Source organism: Eschrichtius robustus, chromosome 1 (genome assembly GCF_028021215.1).
Source record: "Eschrichtius robustus isolate mEscRob2 chromosome 1, mEscRob2.pri, whole genome shotgun sequence".
Lineage (NCBI taxonomy): Eukaryota > Metazoa > Chordata > Mammalia > Artiodactyla > Eschrichtiidae > Eschrichtius > Eschrichtius robustus.
This window is the reverse complement of record NC_090824.1, coordinates 159,790,183-159,816,259: the sequence shown is the minus strand read 5'-3', so window position 1 is coordinate 159,816,259 and position 26,077 is coordinate 159,790,183. Positions and strand designations below refer to the sequence as shown.

Sequence of the window (26,077 nt, the reverse complement as noted above, 5' to 3'; positions counted from 1 at the left end):
TTAAAATGATTATTAAAAGAATAAAGAACAAAAGATATTATTTGGAAATTTATTTTAAAAAAGAATACTAATGAAATAGAAGCATGTAATCCATTTCAGAAAAGGTCAAAGTGTAAATTAAAACAGCACCCCATTTTCACCTATAAATTGCAAAGATTTTAGTGCAAAAACAATCATTGTATCTAGAAGATGAGGTAGGAGAAAATATAGACAACCTTGGTTTTGACAATTCTTTTCTTTTTTTTTTAACATCTTTATTGGGGTATAATTGCTTTTCAAAGGTGTGTTAGTTTCTGCTGTATAACCAAGTGAATGAGCTATACATATACATACATCCCCATATCTCCTCCTTCTTGCATCTCCCTCCCACCCTCCCTATCCCACCCCTCTAGGTGGTCACAAAGCACCAAGCTGATCTCCCTGTGCTATGCGGCTGCTTCCCACTAGCTATCTATTTTACATTTGGTAGTGTATATATGTCCATGCCACTCTCTCACTTCGTCCCAGCTTACCCTTCCCCTCCCCGTGTCCTCAAGTCCATTCTCTATGTCTGCATCTTTATTCCTGTTCTGCCCCTAGGTTCCTCTGGCAATTATTTTCTTAGATACAACACCAAAGGCATAATCCATGAAAGAAAGAATTGTTAAGGTAGACTTCATAAAAATTAAAGATTTTTGCTCTGTGAAAGGTACTATGAAGAGCATGAAAAGACAAGCCACAGACTGGGAGAAAATATCTGAAAAAGCACATCTGATAAAAGACTGTTATCCAAAATAGGCAAAGAACTCTTCAAATTCAAAATAAGGAAACAACCTGATTAAAAAATGGATCAACAACTTAATAGACACCTCACTCAAAAAAGATATACAGATGGCAAATAAGCATATGAAAAGATGCTCCAAACTCTATGTCATCAGGGAAATGCAAATTAAAACAACGAGATACAACTACACATCTCTTAGAATGGCCAAAATCCAGAACACTGACAACACCAAATGCTGACAAGGATGCAGAGCAACACGAACTCTCGTTCATTGCTGGTGGGAATGCAAAATGGTACAGCCACTGTAGAAGATGGTTTGACAGTTTCTTACAAAACTAAACATACTCTTACCATAAAATCCAGTGATCATGCTCTTGGTATTTACCCAAAGGAGTTAAACATTTATGTCCACACAAAAACCTGCACACATAGGTTTATAACAGCTTTATTCATAATCGCCCAAACTTGGAAGCAACCAATTTGTCCTTCAGTAAGTGGATGGATAAATAAACTGTGATACACCCAGACAATGGACTATTATTCAGTGATAAAAAGAAATGAGCTATCAAGCTATGAAAAGACATGGAAGAAACTTAAACACATATTTCTAAGAGAGAAACAGCCGATCTGTAAAGGCTACATACTGTATGATTCCAACCATAGGACATTTTGGAAAAGGCAAAACTATGGAGGTAGTAAAAGGGTCAGTGGCTAACAGAGGTTAGCAGAGAGGAAGTGATGAATAAAGGGAGTGCAGAGGATTTTTAGGGCAGTGGGACTACTCTGTATGAGACTATAATGATGGATACACGTCATTTTACATTTGTCCAAACCCATTAAATGTATAACAACATGAGTGAAACCTAATGTAAACTCTGGACTTTGGGTAAGAATGATGTGTCAATGTCAGTCCATCAGTTGTCACAAATCTACCAGTCTAGCAGAGGATATTGATAATGGGGAAGGCTATGCATGTGTGGGAGCAGGGTGTATATGGAAAATCTCTACCTTCCTCTCAATCTTGTCGAGAGCTAAAACTTCTCTAAAAAGTAAAGTCTATTTTGAAAAAAGTATTTATAAAGTTTCAAGGAAAGGAACTCCTATACATGGTTGTTGAGGGTTTTTTAATCTATTTATTCACAGGTGAAAAAGTAATCTAATTTCACCAAAATGTTGACAACGGTTATCCACAGGTAGATGGATGGTGTGTGATTGAAGGCAGGAGTAGGGGTGTGTTTTTGTTGTTTGATTTCCAAATTATATTTTCTTATTCAGAAAGACAAAAGTGTATATGTTTTAAATGAAAATCAAGTGTCTTTAATTATTAAAAAGTCTAATTAGGTTTTCTAAAGTCTATGAAAGATTTTTATTTTTTCCGTGTTGTTTCATCAAACTAAAGAGAGGATTAAACTAATTTATCTTGATGCTAAGGGGAGCCCCGGTTAAGGCAATGGGACTGTAATTTGGGAGAATAGGCGAGATATTAAGCTATTGCTAAGGCTCAGGTCGGAAACTCTGAGCTTTCTGCTGTTATTAATGGAAGGACAAATGGAGAGAGGGGAGCTGAGCTGAAAAGCGGAAAGGCACTGGAGGGATACAAATCGACATGAAAGGTGGCTGACTCGGCAAAACTGTTAAATGACTTTGCAAAAGACCTGTCGCAATGGATAAACGGCCCCTCCTGAAGAAGCAGCTTAGCATTCCTGCAGTGCACACACAATTATTTCCAGGGATGAGACTGAGAGGAAGGAGGAAGAAAGAGGAGCGGCAAGAAGATCTAAAGATGCCTCAATGAGTCTGCAGACATTTCTTAAATGAGCAACTGGGAAGGAGAGAGCTATAGAAGAAAAACCAAAACAAAGAGTGCATGTACTTCATTTTCAGCTTCAGCCACTGGGCAAACAACCACCATTCTGCCCTTTCTCTGCTCATGGAAAACGATGAGTTGCTCTGTGGATGCTGACTACCCTCTAATTGTTTTTGTGGTAAGTGAGGCATAAAACCTATTGTCAAAAAACATGATGTCCACGGCGTACAGCCAGCCTTTATCTTCCCAGTAGATCACTCCCAGGGGTTAATGTTGTCGGAGGGACTCTCAAAATAACATGTGCTCGCATTTCTTTAAGGCAGACTTTCAGGTCAGAGCCCCCCTTTTTTCTCTAGTATTCCCCTCTCTGCAAGAAAAGAAGAATTTTCCTGAAGTATAGAACCCTGTTATGTCAAATAAAGGCCACACGCCCAAGGAAAAGAGGCAGGAGTCGGGGGGAGGGTAGCAGAGGTCTCCCCTCTAAAGCATATGGAGAGTTGTACTGACAAACATTAGTTACACCCTTTGTATTATAGTAAGAACCCCTGTTGCTAACACAATTCTTAGGATTCACTCTGCTGATTATTATATCTCATGATTTAGTTCTATTCATCAGAAACGAATCAAAGGTACTCAAACAGCTTGCTGCTGGTTTCAAACCAATAAATATTATTTTATTAAGTTTCCCTCTGCCAGCCTTTAATGATTATACACTTACTGGCAGGAATATTTTCTGGGTCAAGACATTTTCAGTGTAATTTCCCTCTCAACCATGTAGTTCTCAGGTCCTTTGGGCAGGAACCATGATTTGTTTGGATTACCTGCCTCCATGAGTAGAAAAATATATTATGATACAAACGTTTGGGTGAAATAGGCAGTTTTCACCCTGCTGCTCTCCACCAAGCTCCACGCCTCTCAAATTTAATTGAAATCTTTTCAAAACACACAGATTAATCACACCCTTTGTAGGTATCCTGCCCTTAAGAAGCCGTACCAGCCTAAGAAGGGTCAGAGGTCATGGGAAGACGTCAACCTTCAGTATCCCTGGACTGGTTGTAACTGAAAAATTCCTAGTCAGTTGTGCGGGATGGCATGGAGGGCAGGTAATACTATGTTCTTATGATAACCCACACAGCGGCCACTGCATTTGGAGCCTGACACCAAATTCTTTAGACTTGAATTAGAAAAGGCACTTCTTTGATAGATTTCTTCTTGTTCCAGTTTACAGGCAACTAATCCTCACTGCATTGGATCAAACAGACGGGCACAATCAATTCAGGGAAAGCAAGCAATGCCAGGTCTGCTCAGTCTTCCCTCAATGAGCAGCAGAGGAGAGGGGGTGGGGGGAAGATGGAAAGAGAGAAAACGCAGGCATGCCTGCACCCAGGATAGCTTAGCAAAGGCAAAGATGAAAAGACAAGTTGAAATATATATCCCGGCAGATGGAAGCGCTTTGCTGTCAGAGGGAGAAGCTGAGACATCAGCCACGATGCCAAGCTCACCAAGCCTTCGGGCTCTGAGGGGTGTTGAAGGAGCAGGGGCAGACGGAAGTGGCTGTGATGTCAAAACGAAATTGGCACAGTGACTCTAGGGAGGGAAGAAGTCTTAAGTCTCCAGAGTCTATGATCTATAGCATCGTGTGATAAGCAAGTTAAATATTGCACTTAGGAAATTAAGTCTCAGAGAAACCAGTGCCTTCCAAAGCAGTATTAATTTACACTGCTAGATCTTTCTGGGCTTGATTGGCCATTTGGTGAGAAGTCACACTGCAACGGCAGCCTAACAGCGGCAGGAGGAAAATTAACGAAAATGAGCTAGAAACAGGAGGCCCCAGTATTAGCGGTTTTCTCTCTGCCTTGGGACATGAAGTGCATGGCAATATGTTTCCTCATCTACCGGCAGGCACTTCCTCACCCAACAGCTCAATCCCCCGCTCCGTGGCTTTGCTCAAAATGTGGGCAATGACTTAGCGTTCTTTGACTCCTCTGACGTTTCCTGATACTCTCTTCTCTCCCACGGCCTTTATATCTTCCCTTCTTGCCCCCGAATACAACTTGTCTACGGTCCAGGGCATCAAAAGGGCTTCTGCAGATAACAGTTCTCCCTCTGCTGACTCTTTAGAGATCCTCACTGCTCTCAGAGATCCAGCCTTTCCCTGCCATGGCTGTGAGTCAGTTTCTCTGGGCCAGTGTATTCATCACCATCATGTATTCTGAGACAGAACATGGCTTTGTAAGAATGGGAAGATTAGGGGGCTTCCCTGGTGGCGCAGTGGTTGAGAATCTGCCTGCCAATGCCGGGGACACGGGTTCGAGCCCTGGTCTGGGAGGATCCCGCATGCCGCGGAACGACTAGGCCCGTGAGCCACAACTACTGAGCCTGCGCGTCCGGAGCCTGTGCTCCGCAACAAGAGAGGCCGCGATAGTGAGAGGCCCGTGCACCGCGATGAAGAGTGGCCCCCGCTTGCCGCAACTAGAGAAAGCCCTCGCGCAGAAACGAAGACCCAACGCAGCCAAAAATAAATAAATAAATAATAATAACAAATGTTCAAGTACAATTGGTGTCTTTAAAAAAAAAAAAAAAAAGAATGGGAAGATTAAAACATTTCTTGTCGCCAGGTGCCTGGATATTCGCAGTGAGATTGCCAGTTTTTAGCTGACAAATGACTCCAAAGTGACATCAGTATACATATAAACACATACCTGGCAAACACAAGCATAGGTAAATGTGCACATGTGTCGCTAAGCTGCATCTTCTTTGCCATGAGCAAAACTTAATAAAAATACATATTTATAAATGTATGTAGCTTTATATGTGCATTTATGTACAAATAAGCAACACTTCCTTGTCTTCAGCAGGAAGTAAGGATGCCCCGAGTCTGGTTCCCGTGGACCAGTACTACCCTACCTTGATCTGGCAGCTTCTCCATATTTTCTCTTTGTCAAAGACCCATAGGTCCGCGTGACTTTCATTTCCCAGATGTTCTCCAATGGAAACACAAAGGTTCAAATAGTGAGCAACTTACCGCTGGAGGTGGTGGTCCAGAGACTCCTCCTCAGCATTCAGTAGAGCTGCTGCACAGGTCAGGAGCTGACGGCTGCAGCTTACAGATTTGAGTTCCAAGATGAGGAGGCCCAAGCAGAACATAGACCCCATCTCCTCCAGTTCACTGGTACCAAACTGTAGACCCTGTCAGTTAAACAAAGCACTCAACAGTGAGTATAGGATGGAAACCGAGTGAAGACAATCTGAGATTAAGAGGAAGGACACCTGGACATAGGCTTATCACAGAAATTAAGAATTAATAGTATTTATCAGTCACTGCCCAATGTGTTTTGTTGTGGGATTTGTGGCTTAGCGGTTCTCAGTCTGCATTACATCAACCTTCAGGATTTCCCAGAAGTACTCCCAAGACGGCAATGACCGGGTAGGGGTACTAGAGGGTAGGAGGTGTGCGTGGAGATCCAGGAGTCACTTCCCCCCACTTTAGATAAAGCAGCAGTGCTTCTATCTGTATTTTACAAAAGGGTTTCACAGCTGAAACAAAAGTTTGTAAACGATATTACTAAGAGATACCCTTTTTCTCCCATAAATTTGCCAACCAATGGAGAAGAATGAGGGAGGTCTCTCACTACAAACACTAAAAACTTAAAAAAAAACCCAAAAAACTCATTCACCATTTATTTAGAAACACCTGTTCAGCTGTACTAAGATAAAACATGAAAGCAAAGCCATGACATTCATGCTATGCTATTATTCACGAAGTTAACAGATAATAATAACAATGAACAAACAACTTTATTGAGTATTTACTATGTCCAATACTGTTCTGAGCCCTTTTACATGCATTAACTCAGTGAATCCTTAACAAAGTCCTATGAGGTAGATACTGTTACTGTATCCATTCCACAGAGAAGGGGATTTAGACCCATAGAACTGATACTTTATCCATGTCCTCCCAGCTAGTACATAATAGAGCCTCATAAATCACTTCTGACTTAACTACTCAACAAAGTGCTTTATGTAGGCTAGGAGGAACTCTATTACATGGTGAGGTAGAAAGTGCATGGTTTTTGAAGTTAGATAAAAATTGGATTTGAATCCTGGTTTTACTATTTTCTGACTGTGTGATCTTAGATATATGAACATTCGCCTTGATTTTCTCATTCATAAAAGGGATTATAATTCTTCCCTCCATATACTTAGACAAGTCATGATAGGAATATTTCAAAGTCCCCCAATATTGATCAGTAATAGCTCAATTTTTCTTTCCTTCATCCTATAAAGATATTTAATATGACAGAATGCAATGTGGTCCTGAGGTCTTCATGTTTATAAAGTACATTTGACTTAAATGAAAAAGAATCAATTGTTGAATATTATATTTTAAAAAATAGATTTTCCATCCAAAGAATAGTGATCAAGAAGACAGGGATGTGATAGCAAAAATTTCAGAAGATTGGCCAAAAGTATCCCAAGGCAAAAGAAATTCCAAGCTCGGAAATTGTAAGCGTCACAAAAGAATTTCTAGGTAAAAGGATAAAGAAATGTGTAAAGTACTCAAGTTTATTTTATTTTATTTTTTTAATTTATTTTTTGTTTTTTTAACATCTTTATTAGAGTATAATTGCTTTACAATGGTGTGTTAGTTTCTGCTTTATAACAAAGTGAATCAGCTATACATATACATATATCCCCATATCTCCTCCCTCTTGCGTCTCCCTCCCACCCTCCCTATCCCACCCCTCTAGGTGGTCACAAAGCACCGAGCTGATCTCCCTGTGCTATGCGGCTGCTTCCCACTAGCTATCTATTTTACATTTGGTAGTGTATATATGTCCATGCCACTCTCTCACTTTGTCCCAGCTTGTTTTAGCTGTTTAAAAATGGGATTTGCTGCATGTTTGGACACCTGTTTTCCTGAAGAAAGGAACCATTACTTCAGAGTTAAGGGAAGTCTGTTGTTCCATAAACAATGGCAGTGGGAGGGGAAAGACGTGTTCAACAAGTTATTTTCCTTAGGTCAATGGAAAAGATCACTTTTTTACAGAGAGAGAAAAATCTCAATCTCTTTCCATGTGCCACAGCTCTGAGGGCTGATACTTTTCCTCTGCGCATTTTCCTGGCTGCTTTTCTTCATTCTGGAAGGGCTGTCTTGGTCACACCCTCCTCCTCAGCCAGAAGGAGGAGGCCTCCTCTTACGTGTGTTACCCCAGCATCCAGCTGAACAGACAACAGGCCAAAAGAAGGAAGAGTCCTGGGGGAAATAAATCTCATAGCATGCACCATATTGCCAGGTCAGGGGCAATTTCTTCATACAAGTCAACTTCTGTACAACAGCAGACAAAATGATAGCGTTTTCATAATGCAAAAATAGTCCATATCTCCGATATTGGTCCATTTATTTCAGCCAATGGTTGGTATTATAAAATGACTATTCCAGAAGGCCTTGAATAAAGGAACTTATACCATTTATTGGCTGTGGGGTCTTGGGTAACACTTATTCTATTTCACCCGCTACTATGAATTTCACTTGAGTACTCTATACTTTTTACTCTCACACAGTATCAAAAACATTTGTTTATCCAAACGGCCTCCTCTTACCTCCCACACCCAGCCTGGAGTGAAATCCTCAAAGGCAAGGACTGAGCAGTGTCTGTTTTTGTTACATCCCTGGCATGGAATACATAGCCTGTCATATGGCATGTCGTCCATATATTAAAAATGGATAAGTAATGGTTATAAATGGGTGGATATAGAAAGGCATGGATGGAGTGTCTCTTGGATACTTATTGTACTTGTTAAGTGAAACTTCATTTCTCGGAGTAACGAATAGAGGAATGCCTTTAAATTATGTTCTCTCATTGTTAAATGTCATGAGCATTTTTTAAATTCTCATTTTATTTTTGCTCCAGGAGATGCATTCACTCCCTGGATATGTTTGGGGAAACAGGTGGATAAAATTTAGAAATTCTTTTATATACTTTGGTCAGTTACCATGTACTCACAGCAGCAAATTTATAAATAAATCTGGCTTTGGGTTAGTTTAAAAGTGCATCTTAATAAAACAGAGACCCAATTTTCCTCTCCCCCAGCTTAGTTGTGTTAATTCGGATTTGCTTTTCACAGCCAATGACAGAAAGCCTGACTATAGTGGCTTAAACATAAATAGAGCTTTATTTTTTGCGTATCATAAGTTTTATGAAGTTCGTGGCATTATTTCAGTGTCTTAACAAAATCAGGGTCACTTTATCTGCCATTCTCCTGGTTTTCTCAACATGACTACAAGATGGCTGCTGTAGCTCCAGCCAGCACATCATCATTCAAGGAAGGAGAAAGAGAAAGTGGGGGGGAGGAGGTGACAGCATACTCTTGCTTACACTTTACTGGCCAGAACTGTGTATTATAATAAAGCAAACTCCAGCTTTACAATGGTCTGGTAACTGAACATTTTAGTTTGTTCATCCTCTTTAATAAAGACATGTAAGACAGAAGAGTGTTAGAAACAAGCGCTGGGTGAGCCAACAATGTCTGTCATATCAATATTCAGTTACCAATGCTGCCAGAAAGTATAGGCGCCTATCTTTTCATCACACTGGTAAGCAAAACTCACTAGCACAATTCTTTATATATATATATATATATATATATATATATATATATATATATATACACATACACACACACACATTAAATTTTCTTGATAAACTATCCCAAAATAAGTCAAATTCATAAGTACATTTGAACCCAAAATTGCCTACCAACCTCATCCTCACTTAATTTTTAAATATTAATATGGGAAGAATATTTGTGTTATTACAGAAAATTACTTATTTTAATATTTATGTTATTGCAGAAAATTACATATTGGTAAGACATACACAGAATCCATAAAAAATAAGTTTATGAAGCATGAATACTGATAACTGGTGAGCAAAAGAGGAAAAATAATTAAAAAACAAACATGGAAAAATATTCTATCTTATTACCTAAATAAAAATGCCTCTTACACCCAGCAAATTGGTAGATATATATATTCAGATTTGTAATATTTAGTGCTGACTCATGATAAAAGCTGGCACATATCAAAATACATTGACTATGTGACATGATAATATCACTTCTGGGAACTTTTCCTAAGGAACTGATTCTAAATAAAAGTGAAGCCATATGTGCAAAATGTATATTATATGAAGGTTATATATAATAATTAAAATTTGAGAGAAATAAAAGTCTAAATATCTAATAAGGAAAAAATGACTAAGGAAATTATAATGGAATAAATTTTATGGCATATAATGAAGTCACTAAAATGATAATTATAACAACAATTTAACAATATGGAATATGTTTATGATTTAATGATAGGTGTGAAAAGCAAAATCCAAAGCACATAATGATGTGATTTCTGGTGAAGATTTAGAAATGAAAATTCCTCATGCTCTCTTTGGCAGCACATATACTAAAACTGGAACAATACAGAGAAGATTAGCATGGTCCCTGCACAAGGATGACACGCAAATATGTGAAGCATTCCATATTTTATTTTACCAGGGGAAGGGATAGATTGGGAGTTTGGGATTGACATGCACACACTGCTATATTTAAAATAGATAATCAACAAGGACCTACTGCATAGCACAGGGAACTTTGCTCAGTATTATGTTACAGCCTAAATGGGAAAAGAATTTGAAAAAGAACAGATCCATGAATATGTATAACTGAATCACTTTGCTGTACACCTGAAACTAACACAACATTGTTAATCAGCTACACTCCAATATAAAACAAAAAGTTTTTAAAAAGCCATTAAAAAAAATAACCCTCACATACACTTTCAGACACCATTGCTATGATTTGCCAATATTACACAAACATTTGGGGGAGGGGGCTCTATAATATCAATAAAACATCCATGTAAGAAATACTTTTTAAAGTTATTGCTCCCTAGAAAAATGTTTAAAAAGCTATATGTAGTATGCCAATAAACTATTGTAATTCCATTTAGCGGTTGTAAGATCTTCTCTTTATCTTTTATATTCTGAAGCATATTTAGATTTATTTCTTTTACGTGTAATTCAGTGACACTAAAGATTGGTGTCTTTCATTAGTTCTAGAAAAGTGTCACCCATTATCTCTTGGAATAATTTATCACCCCCATTCCCTATCTCCTCAATAACTCTTAGCTCTACTTTCATATTTTTATTTCTTTCTATCACTGTGATTCTGAATATTTTATATAAATATTCCACCTTAATAATTCTCTCTCCAGCTTCATTGAACCGTCTCTTTAACTCATCCATCTCAAAAACTGTCTCTAAAACACTAAAAACACAGTTATTTATATTCTCTACCTGATTATTCTTGAATATAGTCTTTGCGTGCATCATTTGTTGGTTTGATTTTTCTGTTTAATGTCAATAATGTAGGCTTGTTTGCTCAAATATTTTATGATTTTTCAAAAATTCTAAATTTATATTTCTTTTCATTCAAAGAAAGTCTTTGTGGATTGATTTTAATGTTCTTGCCTCCAGAAAGAACTTGTGTTTTCCTCCCCTGGGCACCTGGGGACAACAAATCAAGGACCATTATAGGCTGAAGCTTTGGCTTGAGGCCTTTTGGGCTACACTGTACCCTTGAAATATGACTCCAAATCTGCTTGAAGGAGGGTTCGTGTTGAGAAATTATGAATGAAGACTTTTCCATTTTTTTCCTGCTCTACCCAAAGCAATGGCCAAGACAGTCAGGCCAACCCACTTTCTTGCTTCACAGATTGTGGTTTCACTAGTTTACTGACTGCAAATGTCATTTTTGGAGGTCCTGGCTTTGTGTGGTTAAGTCTTCAATTAGTCCTCACATCTTGCATGGGCCTCTCTTTGTGTCCCAAAACCCAAGTTATAAGTGGATAGGGATTAATATCTGCCCCAAAGACCTACAACAACGTCTGGCAAAGCCTATCTTTTTAACAAAACTAGGCTTCATTGAACACCCTCTATAAACATACACAGAGGGAAGATGTTACACCTATGTAGAAATACTGCAGTTAAAAAGGGTGGCACTCAAAGGACACCAAACAAGTATGTTTACTGCCAGAAATGAGAAAAATCTGGGACATTTCTTGTTTATATTCTTGGAAAGAATCAAGAGTATATTGCATTGGTGAAAGTGTAGCAAAAGGCATGATGAGAGAATAAGAGCACAGAAGAAATTGTAATATTGAGATGGAAAGTACAATTTCTAAGTTAAAAGCCATTGGAAAGAGTTAACAAACTGTGTGATGCAGAAAATAAAATTCATTTTATATAGGACAGCTTTGAGAAATTTTCCAATATCTCAAGGGAAAACTAGATAAACAAGACAAGTTAAATACATAAATAAGAACTGTAGAACAGATTCAGGGAAAGTGATCTTGGACTTTCAGACTAGGTAGTATGGGAATCATAACAGAAGTCAAGAAAAAGAAAAAGAGGGAAAAAAGCATGAAGAAAAAGAAGAAAGAAATTCCTTACATTAAAAAAAAAATCTGAGTCTGCAGATCAAACAAGCTCATCAAATACATGTGTTATAATTAATGAAAAGGAACAAAAAAAGTATAAAGATCCCTATAAATAATCAAAAGTGAATAGTAAAATTTGCTCACACCACTAAATACCAAAGACAATGAAGCAACAACATACAGAATTGAGGAGAAAATACTGTGCCTGAAAAATGTTGTTTATGTGTGAGGGCCTCAGGAAGATAAACCCAAGGAAGAGAAAGAATTAAACACAGACCACACATTGAGAAGGAAAATTTCAGAATTTCTTTTAAAATATTGTTGTAACCCTATTATTTACAATAACCAATACATGGAAACAACCTAAGTATCTATCAATGAACGAATTGATAAAGAAAATGTGATATAGATATAGGTATAGATATAGATAGGTATATTAGGATAGTAGTCAACCATAAAATAGAAGGAAATCCTGACATTTGCAACAACATGGATAGACCTTGAGTGCATTACGCTAAGTGAAATAAATCAGGGAAAGACAAATACTGTATGATTTTACTTATATGTGGAATCTGAAAAAACAAACATTGATACAGAGAACAGATTGGTGGTTGCTAGAGGCGGGCGGGTGGAAGGTGGGCAAAATAGGTGAAGGTGGTCAAAAGTTACAAACTTACAACTGTAAAATAAGTCCTGGGGATGTAATGTGCAGCATAGTGACTATAGTTAATAATACGGTATCGTATATTTGAAAGTTGCTAAGGTAGTAAATCTTAAAGGTTCTCATCACAAAAAAAGTTGTAACTATGTGTGGTGATGAATATTAACAAAACATGATGATCATTTCTCAATACATACATTTATCAGATCACTATGTTGTACAGCTGAAACTAATATAATTTTATATGCCAATTATAACTCAATAAAAAGTGGGAAAATATTAGCATAACCCTAAAACCAAAAAACTGATCATTATAGCACATAAATAAAGCAGCAAGCCAAGTAATTGATTATACAGCATGGTCTAGAGAGTATTTTTCTAAGAATGACATGGGGTTGGTTTTATTAGGAAATCTACTAACATAAATGTTAACACATAGAGATCAAAAGGCAGAAGAGAAAAGAGAACAACAACAACAACAAAAAAACCCAGGACCTTCTGTATGCATCCATTTCTGATACAAGTCTTAGTATATGAGCCCACAAGGGCACTTACTAAACCTGAGAGGGCAGCATGGCATGGTAGGTGTAAACACAGGCCTGGAGCCCAGATTGCTAGGGTCTCAATCCCAGTGCTGTGCTAACTGTATGGCCATCGGGGAAATCATTTGACCTATCAGTGCCTCAATTGTCTTATCTGTAGAATGGGAATAATAATAATAATAATACCACTATCTATCTCATGGAGCTGCTGAGATAATTCAGTGAGTTAACATATATAAAAATTTAATTTAGTACGTGGTCCATTTCACATTATACAAGTATTTTTTATTATCAATAATAATAGCAAATGCCTATATAAAACCAAAAGTCAAAATTATACTTGGCATACCCAATCCTTACTAAAACTATGGTATACTCTCACTACTGTTATTTACCATTATTTGGCAGGTTCCAAACAATTCAATAAGATAAGAAAAAATGAGTCACACATATGGAAAGAAGGAATCACATTATCATTATTTGAAAACTGATTATGTACTAAAACAAACCAAAGGAATCAACTGAAACAGAAAATCTATTAGATATAAGGCAAGAATTGAGTAAGTAGACAGGTAACAAATTAAATATACAAAAATCAATTTTCTTTCTATGAACCAGCAAAATAAATTAAGTATAATAAAAATTCCATTCACAATAGCAACACAACTCTAAAATATCTAGGAATGGAATTAATAATAAATACTCTAAGGGTTATATGATAAATCCCAGGACTTTACCAAGAGATAACAGGTAAAATTTAAATAAATGAAGAAATATGCTGAATTCTGGGACAGCAGCGACCAATAGCATGCAATATCAATTCTCCTCATATCAGTCTGTAAAAGCATAGAAATCAAAACAGCAATGGGGATTTTCAGACTTGGCAAACTAAATCCACTTTAGAAGAATACATGGCAAAAGTATCCCAGAATAATTTTGGAATGAAGAGTAAAAATAATAATGAGGGTTTTCCTTTACAAATAGGCAAAAGGTCTTACACATTTACAATAATTTGCTGTTATGGTATTGATGCAAAATATGGCAGCAGATCAAGGGAAGAATACAGAAAGCACCAAAACCCTGGAATATGTGAAAGTTTGCATATGATAAAAGCGCCTTTCAATTCACCAGGAAATGGATTATGATGGAGCTAAAACAAAAACAACTGGTTAATATTTGAGGTAAAACTCTTAACACAAATACAAAATTATTTAATTTTGATTAAAGGGATAAATATTTAAAAGTCAAGCAATAATAAAGAATAAAATAAAGATTTATGTGTTCTATCATCTCCAAACCAGGAGGTCTTTCAATGCATATCCCCAAAGAAGAAACCATAAAGGAAAATATTAGTGAGTGGATAAATAAAATATAAATATATCTAAATTGCCTAAAATATTACAAATGAAACAACAAACTAAACATAATTTTAATAAAGGGACAAATAACCTCACTTGATATAAAGTGCAAATTACTATAACAATAAAATATCATGATTTGCTTCTCAATTCAGGTTTAGCCTTGATCACTAAATTGTACTGATCTGCTGGTCCACAGCTGTAAAAAGGCACTAATCATAGTCTGTTACCAATGGAAGTACATATAGTTGCAGTATTTCCAAAGGACAATTTGAAAATATATTTCAAAAGCCTTAAGAATGTTTAAGTTCTTGGAGTTCATTCAAATTCCAGAAATCATTATTAAGAAAATAATCGTAAGAAGAACAACAAGAAAGTCCTAAATGTGCACCAGTATATTACTAGTCAAATAAGCTTGAGTATATTCACATCATGGAGTATTAATATTATGATGTGCTTTGAAGAGACAACACCATGGGGATAATTTCACAATAGAGTATTTTTTTAAGTATCTGTGGAATGCTTTAATTTCTTTTTTTTTAATTTTTTATTTTATATTAGAGTATAGTTGATTTACAATGTTGTGTTAGTCTCAGGCGTACAGCAAAGTGAATCAGTTATACATATACATATATCTATTCTTTTCCAGATTCTTTTCCCATATAGGTTACTGTATCACAGAGTATCGAGTAGAGTTCCCTGTGCTATAAGGTAGGTCCTTGTCGATTACCTATGTTAAATATAGTAGTGTGTATATGTTAATCCCAACCTCCTAATTTATCCCTCCTCTCACAACCTTTCCCCTTTGTTAAGCACAAATTTGTTCTCTAAGTTTGTGAGTCTGTTTCTGTTTTGTAAATAAGTTCATTTGTATCATTTTTTCAGATTCCACACATAAGTGATATCATAGGACATCCATATTTCACTGTCTGACTTACTTCACTTAGTATGATAAACTCTAGGTCCATCCATGTTGCTGCAAATGGCATTATTTAATTCAATATAGTGTTACAAGCTATAAATCCACTACAGTGTAGTATATCCATTGTGATCCTAATTTTATTTAAAAATTTTTAAACAATTTACATGTACAAAAATGTTAAAAGTAGTTAGAAATGCATGATGATGAGGGTACCTACTTTAATTTTTTTCCTTGTTCGTTTTCCTTACTTTATTTTTAGTCATAAAAATAAGTTATTGCTTTTTCACTCATATTTCCTTAAGCAATGCACCTAAGCCTGGAAAGAATAGTATATCTGAATGAATATTATTTTATATGTGATTTTAAATTTATAAGTAAAATTAAAATTCATTTTAATAATTCCTTAGTTAAGTGAAAATTAAATCAAATATTTGAATTTAAATATTTAATCAGGACAAAAGACAAAGAATAAAGCTGGTTAGTCACATTGACTTTCTTGAGTACCTGCTTCTTCCTTCACACACATTACCTGGTATCCTCTAGATTCTCCTTAATTCCTTTGGGTCACTGAGCCTGTGCCTATTTTCATTTTGGGGTTAAACATCTTAAGGTCTGGTAAAAATATAGCAACAAGAAATCTACTCCCTTGGTACTGTCCCCAGAAACATTATCAGAATCTTTACAAACTGCCAGCGTGAGCTGAGAGACAGTGACTTCTAGAGTTTTAAATGAGTTTGGAGAGGTTGTGAGATGAATTAAGTTTGTACATCCTTTGTCCTGACATGCACCCAGCAGAGAAGTTAAAACTGAGCCAATCCAGCCATGCTGATCTGTGAACTCTAATAGGTGGCAGAGAAGAAAGCGAGAAAGCTGGTGGAAGGGGCTCCTCGGCTTCCCTGCTTATCGACCCCATCAGACGGACTCTAATGCTTTCACACTGAAGACCAAATCAATCGCGAAGCATGTTGATGTCTCTGCCAGACTCCATCTGATGGGATCCTGTGTACAAAGCCCCTCTGTATCCATCCTTTCAGCCCCGGCTTCCTAATCCATTACTGACAGTTGTTTCCTTAGTAACTGCAAAAAGGCCCTATATTCATGGAAACAGCAGGGCTGAAGGTGTGGGCTGGATTTCAAACGTGTCCTTTATTTCCATGCTGGACCTTCCCTGGGTCTTTTATTGGCAAATGTGTGCTTAAGCCATGAATGACACAACAGACAGCTAAGTCCTCTGTGATTGCCTTTCCATGTCTTTCTGGACCACGCATATGAGAGTAAATATGAATCAGAGGCTGTATCTTAGACAGCCTAGAATTTGAGCAGAGCGGAATCTTAGAAAGCTGAACTCTGTTTTATAGATGCATAAGCTGACAATGCCTTATACAAAGTTATGTAGCTAGGTGCCAGTAGAAACGGGCTTACAATAAATGTTCCCCTGACACTAATCAAATGTCCATGTCAACACACAAGGCTTCAAACTTTACATTCCTGTTTAGTAAAAGATTTGGAGTTCATCTTTTCTTAGAGGTTATGTGCCTCCATAAGTCTTACCTTTCAGCAGGAACAAGCTCAAGCCCAATCGTAAGCAATTAGGTTGTCACCTTCCTTCTCTATTTCCACCCACTGTCCCTGGCACTCATCTTCCCTGGCCCTTTGATCCCTTAGCTCTGCCCTTGGCTCCTGAAACCTGCCCTAGCCCGCCTTATGATGAGTAGCTGGAGCAATCTCTCTAGCCCTGGGTCCCTAGAGGTGCTCTGAGATCTAGTTTTGAACTTTCCTCCTAGTGTCACAGATTGGCGGGGAGTGGGGGAGAAGGTCCCCTGCCTCTGTCTAAGGGTTCTATACAATATTTTGAGAAATTTGTCTGAAAAAGACAATGATCAATCAGAACAGATGCTGGTCAGAGCAATGGAGCAGAGTTCTGCTTTGCCAGGTTTGTATCCTGTGGTTTCTGAATCTTGATATGGTCCTGGAGGAATATGGAAGAGGAGTGAGGGAGAACAGGATAGTGAAGGGGTGGGTGGGAGTTTCACTTGGAGGGCATAAGCCGTGGGTATTAACACACAGATGTGAAAGTATTTCAATTCCCTACACAGTGGAATACCAATCCTAACCCTTATCCAGGTCTCCAGGTTCCACACCAGTCCGTCCAAGTACACCCAGTCTCCCTGTCTGGTGAGGGGGATGGGACACAAACCAAAACTATTTTCAAAAGGTGAAATCACATTAAGCTGAAGCTGCAGCCCCCAATTTTCCATAAATATAGCTTCTCCCAGGAGAGTGGCCCACCAGACATGCCTTCACTAGTCACGTTGGATGGCCAGTGGCTTTGGGAGGGTAAGAGCACCGTAACAATATTCAAGTCCGGCACTTCTCAAAGCATGGTCCCCAGATTGGTGTTTGCCTGTGACATGTTTGTGAACACTTATCCATGATGAAATAAGAGACCTGAGACTGAATATAAATCAATCATGTGACTAAGTACACATGTTAAGTTCATCTGATTGTTTTTTTTCCAAGGAAGGGAGCATTGTGATTGTGTTTATTTATATTCTGGTACAAGCTTCCTATATCTTTGCAGCAACCGAGGAATCAACAGTTCAGGGACCAGATAGTTTGTGTAGTACTGCTCCAGAATAAACTCCCCAACAAGGCCTCGGCTTTGAACAATGCAAAAAGAATATCTTGGGAGTCAACTCTCTGGGATCTGAATCTCAGTTCTGCCACTTCTTATCCCAATGACCATGTTCAAGTTATGTAACCTCTTTGAATTCAAGGTCTTCTTCCTTAAAATGGGAAAATATTATATGTCACTTAAGTGTTTCTATGAAGTTTAAATGAAATATAATGTGCACATGTGCTATACAGATGCACAGAGTAGATGCTTCATAAATGCGAATTTCAGGCATTTTTTTCTACATGCACTATTATACACAAGGGCCTAGAAATCTGTATAAATCACATTTATACATAACATATAAATGTATGTATGTCCTTAAAACCTAAAAATAGAGTTACCATATGATCCAGTGATCCCACTCCTGGGCATATATCTGGAGGAAACTCTATTTTGAAAAGATACACGCACCCCAGTGTTCTTGGAAGAACTATTTACAATAGCCAAGACGTTGGAAGCTACCTAAATGTCCATTGACAGGTGACTGAATAAAGAAGATGTGAGATATATATATATATATATATATATATAATGGAATATTACTCAGTCACAAAAAAGAATGTAATATTGCCATTTGCAGCAACATGAATGGACCTAGAGATTGTCATACTAAGTGAAGGAAGTCAGAAAGAGAAAGACAAATACCATGTGATATCACTTATATATAGAATTTTTTAAAATGATACAATTGAACTTACTTACAAAACAGAAATAGGCTCACAGAAATAGAAAACAAACTTGTAGTTACCAAAGGGGAAAAGTGGAGAAAGGATAAATTAGGAGTTTGGGATTAACAGATACATACTACTATATATAAAATAGATAACCAACAAGGGCCTACTGTATAGGTAGGTATAGTATACTGAACTATAGTCATTATCTTGTAATAATCTATACGGGAAAAGAATCTGAAAAACAATTATATATATATACATACACACAAACACACACACACACACACACACACACACACACACACACATATATATATATATATATATATATATAAAGTGATTTAGTTATATATAACTGAATCACTTTGCTGTACTCCTGAAAATAACACAACATTGTAAATCAACTATACTTTAATTTTAAAAAATGTATGTATGTGTGCATATATAAATACCACTCATCTTTGATCAATTTTCATTCTCTTTCTTCTTTATTTTTCTTCCAATTTAACCTGGTCAATTTGATGTGGATAAAACACAAAGAGGCAAAGTATTGAGCACTGGCATTCAAGAGAAGCTAGAGCTTCTATCCATCTATATAAGTAAAGTTTTGAATGTACTGAGAGAGAAGAATCATATTCCTGGTGTACAGAAACACCTCAGAGATATTGCGGGTCCAGTTCCAGACCACTGCAATAAAGTGAATATCGAGATAAAGTGACTCATACAAATTATTTTGTTACCCAGTGCATATAAAAGTTATGTTTACACTATAGTGTTGTCTATCATGTGTTTTGGGGGAGGTAAAATTTCTTCCTTACCCTTCTGGAGTTCTTTTGGCTGGTCTAATGATTAAATTGACACAGACATACTAACAGGAGGAAAAAAAAAAGTTTGTATGCACAAAGGGCTCATGAAAATGAGACCCCTGAAAGTGACCAAAACGGGCTGTTTATGTATCATTTTTAGACAAAGAAACAATTATTTGTGAAGATTTAAGAAAACAAAGGGGCTTGTACTTGGAGTATCAGACTAATCAAGACGTAACAAAGTTTGTTTACACAGTTTTCTTAGCCTTGAATTCCCGAAATCTGGAGATAAGGATGCTTTCTATACTCCTGGTATAGGGAAAATACCTTCACATGGGAGATTTATTTCCTGCTTTTAGGGAGAAAGACGGGGATCAGAGTGTTTTTTAATATCTTTTTACCTCCACAGGGTGTTTCCCAAGTTACTTTAATTCAAAATAATCAATATGCCATTGAGTCGTATTTTGGGGTGGCCTTCCCTGGGCCCCAACAGAGTGCAATGGCATTATGTCTTTAAAAACACCAATGTGCATACCTTAATTTTAAAATGCTTTATGCTAGAGAAATGCAAATCAAAACTACAGTGAGGTATCACCTCACACCGGTTAGAATGGGCATCATCAGAAAATCTACAAACAACAAATGCTGGAGAGGGTGTGGAGAAAAAGGAACCCTCTTGCACTGTTGGTGGGAATGTAAATTGATACAACCACTATGGAGAACAGTATGGAGGTTCCTTAAAACACTAAAAATAGAGTTACCAAATGACCCAGCCATCCCACTACTGGGCATATACCCTGAAGAAACCATAATTCAAAAAGACACATGAACCCCAATGTTCATTGCAGCACTATTTACAATAGCCAGGTCATGGAAGCAACCTAAATGCCCATCAACAGATGAATGGATAAAGAAGATGTGGTACCCATAGACAATGGAATATTACTCAGCCATAAAAAGGAAAGAAATTGGGACACTTGTAGAGACGTGGGTGGACCTAGAGACTGTCATGCAGAGTGAAGTAAGTCAGAAAGAGAAAAACAAATATCGTATATTAACGCATATATGTGGAATCTCAAAAAATGGTACAGATGAACCGATTTGCAAGGCAGAAATAAGAGACACAGATGTAGAGAACAAACATATGGACACCAAGAGGGGAAAGCAGGGGTTGGGGGGGTGGTGGTGGAATGAATTGGGAGGTTGGGACTGACATGTATGCACTGATATGTATAAAATAGATAACAAGTAAGAACCTGCTGTATAAAATAGATACATAAATAAAATAAAATTCAAAAAAAAAATTTTATGCTAAAAAATGCTAACCATCATCTGATCCTTCAGTGAGTCTTTTTGCCATAGTAACATCAAAGATCTCTGATCACAGGGATAACAAATATAATAATGAAAAAGTTTGAAATATTTTGAGAATTACCAAAATGTGACATAGACACACGAAGTGAGTAAATGCTGTTGGGAAAATGGCACTGATAAACTTACTTAACACAGGGTTGCCACAAACCTTCAATTTGTAAACAACACAATATTAGGAAAGTGCCATAAAATGAAATATGCTAGTATACAATTCTGATACAAAGTGGAAGTTGAAGAAAGAAATTCAGAGCTTGAGCAGAAAAAGAGAGTAATCATCCCCAAAGAAAGCTTCATTTGACGAATCAAGCACACTAATCAGAAAGTGACCTGGAACAACGTGACAGTCTGGGGGACCAGAGTGAATTCTTGGGGAGCCCTACACCCTGATGAGACCTTAGCACCTTCACCATTCTTAACACCATCTCCCAGAACCCTAGATCACAGTTTATGTGGGGACCGTCTACTTGTTCCAGCCAAGAGTTTTCTAACTGGGTTTCACTAGGGAACAATAGGGATCCAGGGACAGTTGATTATTCCCCTCAATTTGCATGCAAATTTGTGTGTTTGGGCGGGGGGGCGGGGATCATTTAGGAGGTGCTGTTGGCTTCATGAAGAATTATAGGGTTTTCCGAAGGTTGGCAACTGGGTTTGGTCAGCATTCATCATCACCAAATAATTAGCAGAGTCAGCTGTCCACTCACAACTGTAATGTAAATTTATTTAACTCTCACTAAGTACGTGATGCTGTGCTGGGAGTCACGAAGAAAGAGGTATGATCCCACCTCAACGGTGACTTATGTGACTGCCACCTCCAAAAGACCACCTCCATTTCTATATCTCTAGCAGAGAGTATGACACAAGGTATCATTTTAGAGTGCAGGGTGGGCATTCAGAAGATCATCAAAAGAGTTCAAAGAAGATGTCAACCCTCAAGGATCTTACAGCCTACTAGAAAAGGCACAACTTATAGTAATGAGAAACATTTTGAATGTTCAGAGGAAAAAATAACTGCTCTGGCTTTGGCTGGACTTTGTGTGCCCCTGTACAGCATTTTAAAGGTGGTCTAACAAAACAAGTGTAGCAACATAAGCAGCTAAATGCACAGTTTTACACTTTCCCAGCCCCATGCATTTATGTTACCCGCTTGGCTCCTGTAACACTCAAGTTCTGAGCAATTCTAGTCACTAACACTCCTTCTTTGATATTTTTCTATTATTCCCCTTCAAGTTTTGCTTGACTGAATACTTCAGGAGAGACGGAATAGGGAGAAAACCAATATAAGCAGGAAGAGGGGCTAATATCCATTAGGGCCTGAAGATTTATGTGTGGCTAGAAGTTGATGTTATGATCCAAAAGATATCATATGACCAAAAGTAATATAACAACTTTATATTCAATTCAGCAAATGAAGCCTGACCAAATGCAGAGAAAAATCATCATTTAGGGCTTAAAAGAAATGAGGTTGCTGTGTAAAACTCTCATATTGAGTCAATCAGTAAATTAAGAAATAATGGTTAATTTTAGAATGTTTTAACTAAAAAATCAGTAAGAAAATTTTATTGACAGCATTGGATTATTAATACAATTAACCTTAAGGGAAAAAAAAAAAGATTATGTCTTCATCCTTCTAGAACTTCACTCTGTTTTTCAGCAAATGACACCCACCCAATTGCAAATATATTTGAAAAGTTGATATGTGCAAATGTTGTTTTTTAAAATATGTACGTAATGAGAATGCATGGAGAGATTTGTTTCTTTGGTAAATTTGTTCAAGAAAATCCTTTTTGCTGTGTGCAAAGCATTGACAGAATCCGTTGTTCAAAGCTTCAAGTCTAGGCCCCAGACAGTTTGGCCTTGAATACGCCTCTTGGCCCAGAGGCAGGCAGGAAGCGCCTGGTCCACTGATACTTGGAGATCTTTTTAGATGAAAATTAAGAAGCCACTCTCCTTCTATCCTGCTCGCTGCCTAGAGTAGAGACTGACATTTTCTGCAGGGAATCCTCTCTTTCCTGTGGGTGTAAGTCTAAACATCTCTGGTTCTGCTCACCAGATAAAGGGAAGATGCTAAAACCACATCAATCCAAGAGCTGCTGAGCGGTGACTGCAAACGGTGTGCCTGTGGCTTTGTGATTCCCCAGGGTTTCGCGTCTGTGTAGAAAGGCCTTCAGAATCCATGAGCAGAGAATAATAATAAGAGCAATAAAAACAGTAACCGAGCTGAGCACCATCAGGCTGTAATTGCTCTGGCATCAGAGCAAACAGTCCTCCCGTCGGCCCATGCGGCTTTGATACCCAACTGCTCAGGAGGGAACAGCTGGAAACCCCAGCAAGCAGGCTACATGTTAGCAGACTTTGTTCACTTCAAACGGGGAGAAATGTTTTATTTTTAATGGAACTCTTCCTGTCAGTCTTGTCTTCTTCCTTCCTGCCTCCAACCTCCTACAGCCATCTCGTTCTTGCATGAGGGGGCGTGTTCAGGTTACAGCCCGTTGATGGCAAAAGAACTGGGATGTGTCCTCAGGCAGAGAGACTTACAAGTTCAAGGTGCAGCAGCAGGTAGCAGGAGATAGGCGCGTGCTGCTGAAATTCCACAGAGAAGGCGCTGGATGCCATACTCAGGAGAGAGAACACATGTTAGGCGTGTAGCTGAGGTGTACCACATACACCTTCAGGACTAGATCACAGAGTCCTGGACTTCAGCAGGGTCTTATTTTAAGAAAACTAAAAGTCTCCCTGCTTCAAATCATCTCCATCAATCTGACAATTACTCAGATGCCTCTTATTAATAACTTTAAAATAATATCCATTCATACATAAAATAACACCAAGTCTTACATTGCTTATGAATGCCTCACTGCTACCTGGCCATTCAGTGGAGGTTTGGGGCTGATAGGAATGAGATACAGAGCAGGTCAAATCTGGAAAAAGAATCAGAAATCTGGAAATCTTCAGGTTTTCTCTGAGCCTCTTGAGGGCAGGAGTTGGTAGGAGGGATTGGCAATAAACGAGGCAAGGAATTTTCTTAATTAAAAAAGAAAAATCCTGACTTCCTTCTGTCTTTATACACATTCTCCTTTGCTTTCTGTGTGGCACAAACTGCCAACCTGTCCTGCTTGTACAAAAGGAACGTTACCGTAACCCATTCATTGAATCCACACGATAATTGGTATTACATCCCAAACGCCTTCCTCCAGGTTTATTCATTGAATGTAATGAACTAGGCAGATCTCATGACTTCCAGCTCTTATGCCATAGAAGTTCAAATCAGAAATATCCTGTGAAATATGTAAATAGATATTTTAATCTTTATTCAAAGGCAAGTCTTTTTCTAGTCGAGGTTGGTAGTGGATTGGAAACTCAAATGAGGCTGGGACTTGGAGAGGGAGGTACGAAGCATTGCTTCCTTCCAACTCATTTACTGCTATTTTGGGTACCTCCAGTGTTAGACGCAAGGAAAGGTCATACAGGAGAAAGATCCAGCCTCATATGGTGGGTGCAGTTACCCTCTGATGTGGAGGCCACCTGGGGGCAGATGTACACTTGCTGTTCTTTGGATTTTCCTATCAGGGGGTCTTCTCACTTTCTTGACAGATAGGTCTCCATTCCAGGTGGTTGCTTGAGAACCTGCTGCACAGTCCCTAGAGAGCATTTCCTTTCCCACATGGTGGCTGGTGTTTCTTTACCATTCCGGATGGCTCAGTTGGATGTGGCCTGAGATGGCCCTTTGCTGTCTCCCTCTTGCACAAGCCACTCATCTCTGGGCTACAGGAAACACATATGCATCCTTTGCCCAGAGAAATGATCTGAACCTAACTGGGTCTCTGACTCACCATCAAATACAGTTATTCAGCATATTGCTCTTCCTCTAGATAATGGGAATCCAACCCCAATGCACTATGGCTCCCAAACTCCAGGGGTCACATATCAGGCTATGCCAGTGGTCTCAATGAAGCTACTCCTCCAGGCTTGAGGCAGGTAAGGGGAAATGGGGTGGAGTCCACGTGATTTTATCCAGATCAACTCTCTTTCTACTCTGGCCTCTTTCTACATTCTTGATCCGGTTAACGGGGTCAAAAGTCATGGATTGGATGGTAAATATTTCCTTTGAAAATTCCTATTTTTTTCAGCCACTCTTTTTAGTACTGGGTAGTATATATACCTGGAAACTTCAGAGGTAATTTTCACACCCAATTACACAATGGATCCACTCTAATACTTTGTATTTTCTATACAAGAGTATAGAAAGGGCTTTGCACTGATTTTCCCAGTCTCTTGCACAAACTTATTTATAAAAAATGTGGTATTTAATGATGTTGAAGACCACAGTCTCTGATCAAATGGAAGGAAGATTATGATTTTTCAGGATGACTGGACAAACAATTGCTTATCTCTATTCCTCTAGCCATTGACTAAATGATTGTGCAGACAAACCCCAGTCCAAAAAGCACTTGTAGATGTAGCTCATTTTAATTCTCCTTATCTCATATAATAAAAGGTTGAGGTTTTTTTTAAACAATGATAATTGTGTGGACAAATATATGTGTAAATATTACATTTTAAAGCCTACATGCAATGACAATGTAGAGCACTTTGATCACCTCAAAAGAGAAGCCTTATTAATCATTCCCTTGGTTTCCAAACTAAGTTCCTTAGGTAGGACCAGCTCTTTCTTTCCCTACTCAGATAAACTGTGACCTTCTTGGGAAAGGGGTTATACCCTATGAATGTGTCTGTGCCCGGCCCCTCACTCAGACTCTGGGACTGATTAGACATTGATCAATATTTGCTGAGTAAAAAGTGAGCCTTCTACTGAACATCTTCTATCAGGCATTTTGCTGAGAACCTTCTAGGTATTATCTCCAATTCTCATCACAAGCGCATAAACGATGGTGTTAACATCTCCATTTTACTACCAAGACTAGAGCATAGAGCAATCACATATCCAGCCAAAAATCACACAGTTGGTAGTAGCAGACCTGGGATTTGAACCCATAATT

General features: G+C 38.0%; 1 protein-coding gene and 1 non-coding gene across 2 annotated transcripts in view; one reads left to right on the top strand and one right to left on the bottom strand.

Moving 5' to 3' along the window:
• AGBL1 (AGBL carboxypeptidase 1) overlaps nt 1–26,077 on the bottom strand; it is a 779,202-nt gene that overhangs the window by 200,518 nt on the left and 552,607 nt on the right. The window contains exon 22 of the mRNA XM_068543058.1: nt 5,596–5,759. Coding sequence (XP_068399159.1) covers nt 5,596–5,759 — 164 coding nt within the window. The remainder of the gene's footprint in view (nt 1–5,595; nt 5,760–26,077) is intronic.
• Nucleotides 10,009–10,115, top strand: LOC137776624 (U6 spliceosomal RNA). The gene has a single exon (XR_011076276.1). It is a non-coding gene; the product is annotated as a U6 spliceosomal RNA (small nuclear RNA).